This window comes from Euphorbia lathyris, chromosome 10 (assembly GCF_963576675.1).
Source record: "Euphorbia lathyris chromosome 10, ddEupLath1.1, whole genome shotgun sequence".
NCBI lineage: Eukaryota > Viridiplantae > Streptophyta > Magnoliopsida > Malpighiales > Euphorbiaceae > Euphorbia > Euphorbia lathyris.
The window spans coordinates 53,990,108-53,994,054 of NC_088919.1; the positions used below are offsets into that span (position 1 = coordinate 53,990,108).

Here is a 3,947-nt window from a genome sequence, read left to right on the forward strand (position 1 = left end):
GATTCGCTGACAATGACTTTCAAGCCAGCAACGTTTGGATAAGATTAAGCCACGTTGCATCATTCTATTGGGCTATCTCTGTAAGGGTATCATTTGGAATCATCCATGTCTTCATACCAAACTCTCTTTTGTCCGTGAAAATAGAGTGTAAATTTTAATTTTTTGAGATAAATTAATTAGATTTTGATATTGAGTGGTTAAATGTGTTAGATCGGTAGTAGGTGTTTGATTGGTCATTTTCATGTTCCTATTTGCTTTTCATTTTAAAAGAAATAATTTTACGTGTTTGGTTAGTGATCTGTTGTTTGTCTTTTACACCTGAAAAGTAGTTTTTTACAAAAGCAGCGAATATAACAGCAAACATCAATTAGCAACAGCTAATAGTAGATAATTGAAGTTTCTTAAATATTATTAACTCTTTGAATTTTTTATTTTGAGGATGAGCCACTTCAAATAGGTTCATTGCTCCGATCCAGAATACGATTAATCCACCATGAACTACATGAGCTCCCAGAAGTTTACAAGATAAATTGATAAGTCGCGCATTCCCGGCCCACCAAGCGAAATCCGTGGTTTCTTGGTCACGACCGGCTAAAGATAAAGTTCCATTAAAGAGCGTTTCCACGTGGTAGAACCTCCTCAGGGAATATAAGGTTTTCATGAGGCTGATCTTGAGCCGCCATCCAAGCACGAATACCTTCGTTTAAGAGAATATTTTTAGTGTAGAAAGTCTCAAATTCAGGATCTTCTGCTGCACGGATTTCCTGAGAAACGAAGTTATAGGCACGTAGATTTAGAGCCAAGTCGACTGTTAAACATCCCACATTACTAAATGAGAAAGCTATATGGCTCCTTAAATATGTGAGACAATCCTCACCCTTTGAGGTACCTTTTAGGGTAAGTTAGGCCCTTGTTTACATGGTATCAGAGCCATGGTTCAATGTTGGGGCTCCCGTTGATATTGGCGTCACGCACCAAATGAATTGGACATGAGGGGGGCGTGTTAAACATCCCACATTGCTAAATGGGGAAGTTATATGGCTCCTTAAATATGTGAAGCAATCCTCACCCTTTGAGGTACGTTTTGGGCTGAGTTAGGCCCTTGTTTACACCGACTACTCCAAGAGCGCTCATCCATAAACCAGTTACTGGTACAAATAACATAAAGAAATGTAACCAACGTTTATTGGAAAAAGCAACCCCAAAGATTTGAGACCAAAAGCGGTTAGCGGTGACCATTGAATAAGTTTCTTTAGCTTGAGTTGGGTTAAAAGCACGGAATGTATTGGCACCATCACCATCTTCAAATAAAGTATTTTCCATAATAGCACCATGAATAGCGCATAACAGGGCAGCGCCCAATACGCCAGCAACTCCCATCATATGAAATGGGTTTAGCGTCCAGTTATGAAACCCTTAGAAAACGGTCGTTTTGAGGTGTTAAATGGCCATCAGTATTAAAAAGTGTAAAGTTCAGTGGTCATACTGTTTAAAATTAAAATTTAGTGGTCATAATGTCAAAAAGAGCAAAGTTCAATGAGTATGGGTGTAATTTACCCGCAAAAGTAGAACAATCAAACAAGAAAATAAGATTATTTTAAAACTTTTATATATATTAAAAAAAGATTAATTTAGGTAAATAATAAGTAAAATTTGCCTGAAAAACTTCCACTTTAAAGCAGAGAAGCATATAAAAGATAAAGGAAATAATAATTTTTCGAAAAGAAAGAAAGAAAGGAAGAAATAATAATTATAGAGCATGTGGAAAACGTACATAACACAACCCTCTGCCAGTGATAAAAGAAATTGCAAACGGTACTATCCCATGATTGAAAAAGACAAATAAAAGGAGGGTGGGATCCATCACTTAACTAAATTAAATTTCAATTCAAATTTATGTATTAAATCTTAATTAAAAGAGAGTTTAATCTACATAGTATATAATATATATGGTTAGGAATAAGCATAAACCGGACAAAATAAAGGGTAAGCATTCGTACTGATACCATAACGACAATCCACACCAATCATACATAGCAACAGTGAAAAAGGTATAAAATATGAATAACGCACATATGATTTTATTAATATATGGACATTAATAATATGTTTTCAATACTCCATTAGTAGTAATAGGTGGGATCACTCTTAAAGATGATAAGATCCTAGATTAATTCTAGTAACAAGTTCAGAGATGACGAGTTACTCCCCAATAATATTTCTTACGCCAATTTGAGACTCAGGAGTAGTAGAAGTTGCAATGGCCCTGTTTGGCAAATAACTATTAGCTGTTAGCTGTCAGCTGATTACATTAGCTGTTAGTTGATTTTTTTATTTTTTTGTTAGCTGATTTGATTAGCCGATTATGTAAACTTGTTTGGTAAAACTTAGTTGATTGCTAATAGATGTTTGTATAAAATGACATATAAGGACATGATAAACTCTTTACTTGGAATTAAAGAGTAGTAATTATGGGTAAAAATATCATTTAAAAGAGATATAGGAATAAGGGGTAAATTACACCCATGGCCACTGAACTTTACCTATTTTCACATTATGGCCACTGAACTTTACCTATTTTCACATTATGGCCACTCAACTTCATTTCTTTCCAGTATGGCCACTCAACTTTACACTTTTTAACACTGGTGGTCACTCAATTTTAACTAACTTCTCAAAATGACCGTTAATGATCGTTAATGACCTTAAATGAAAATATTCAAGAGTTAAAGTTGTTCAGAACGACATTTACCATGAAACCACATTTTTTATTTTCGAAAATCACATTTTTTGGAACGTTCTCTCTCTAAAAATTCATTTTCTCTCTCCTAACTAAACAACACCTAAATGACCTCAAAACGAAAATTTTAAAGAATTGAAATTCCTTAGAATATCATTAACGCTTTGGATTTTTATTTTTAGCCATCAATGGTCGTTTTGAGGCGTTAAGTGGCCACCGGTGATAAAAAAAAAGTATAAAGTTCAGTGGCCATACCGGGAAGAAATGAAGTTCAGTGGCCATAATGTGAAAATGGGTGAAGTTTAGTGGCCATGGGTGTAATTTACCCCAAATAAGCTAATTGAAAAAGCTCATAAAATTAGCTTTTTGAACCCAATAAACTATTTCAAACCTCTTTTTACCAAACACCACAATTAGAGAACTGACTAGTCAAAACCTCTAAAGTGGCTCAAACTTCTAATTAGAGCTAATATCTCACTCGTCATTGCACTCGATAGCCAAGTTACTCTCCCACTTTACATCCCCACTCTCTTTCATTACATATATTCACTCTCCTCCGTTACACAAGTTTCACCTTTTACTCTTTCCTATATTATATTATTACTCATCAGCAACATATCAAATATACGTGCAGGTTAATATCATAATATTTTACTAAATTTAAAGCCATTTTATCTTTAAATTTATTCAAAATCATAAAACTTTTACTTTTTAAACTAACTGACATACAATTATTATTATTTTTCAAAAAAAAAAATACAATTATTTTAAAACATGTAAACAAAACATTTGAATCGATATCTAAAAGTGTGGTTTACAAACATTTTATTCTCCATTGTATTATTACTTTCGGAATTAAGGGTTAGGATTAGTTTAGTCCAAATTAAAGTTTTGACATCAATACAATCTTAAATTTGTAATATTTGATAAATTGATTAAAATTCGATAAAATTTGAAGTATTAAAATTTAGGATAAATTCTTACCAAAAAAAATTAGGATAAATAATTTATTAATCCTCACATTTTTACGTAACATATTATTTAGTTTTTTATTTTGAAAAGGGTTAATACACATATTTGCCCCTGTGTTTTCGCGGAAAAATAAATTTGCTCTTAAATCAAATAAACCCACAAAACTATCCCTGAATTTTCCATAAACCTGCAATTATACCCTAATCTAACAAAGCTGCTAAACGACGATGACATC

General features: G+C 32.9%; 1 protein-coding gene across 1 annotated transcript; it reads right to left on the reverse strand.

Annotated features, from left to right (window-relative positions):
- Positions 1-596: 596 nt before the first annotated feature.
- LOC136209432 (photosystem II D2 protein-like) lies at positions 597-1,383 on the reverse strand. The gene is made up of 2 exons (XM_066000893.1): positions 1,113-1,383; positions 597-808 (listed from the first exon to the last, which is right to left on the reverse strand). The coding sequence occupies exons 1-2, from the start codon at positions 1,381-1,383 to the stop codon at positions 609-611; spliced, it is 471 nt and encodes a 156-aa protein (XP_065856965.1). The 3' UTR covers positions 597-608.
- Positions 1,384-3,947: the final 2,564 nt, after the last annotated feature.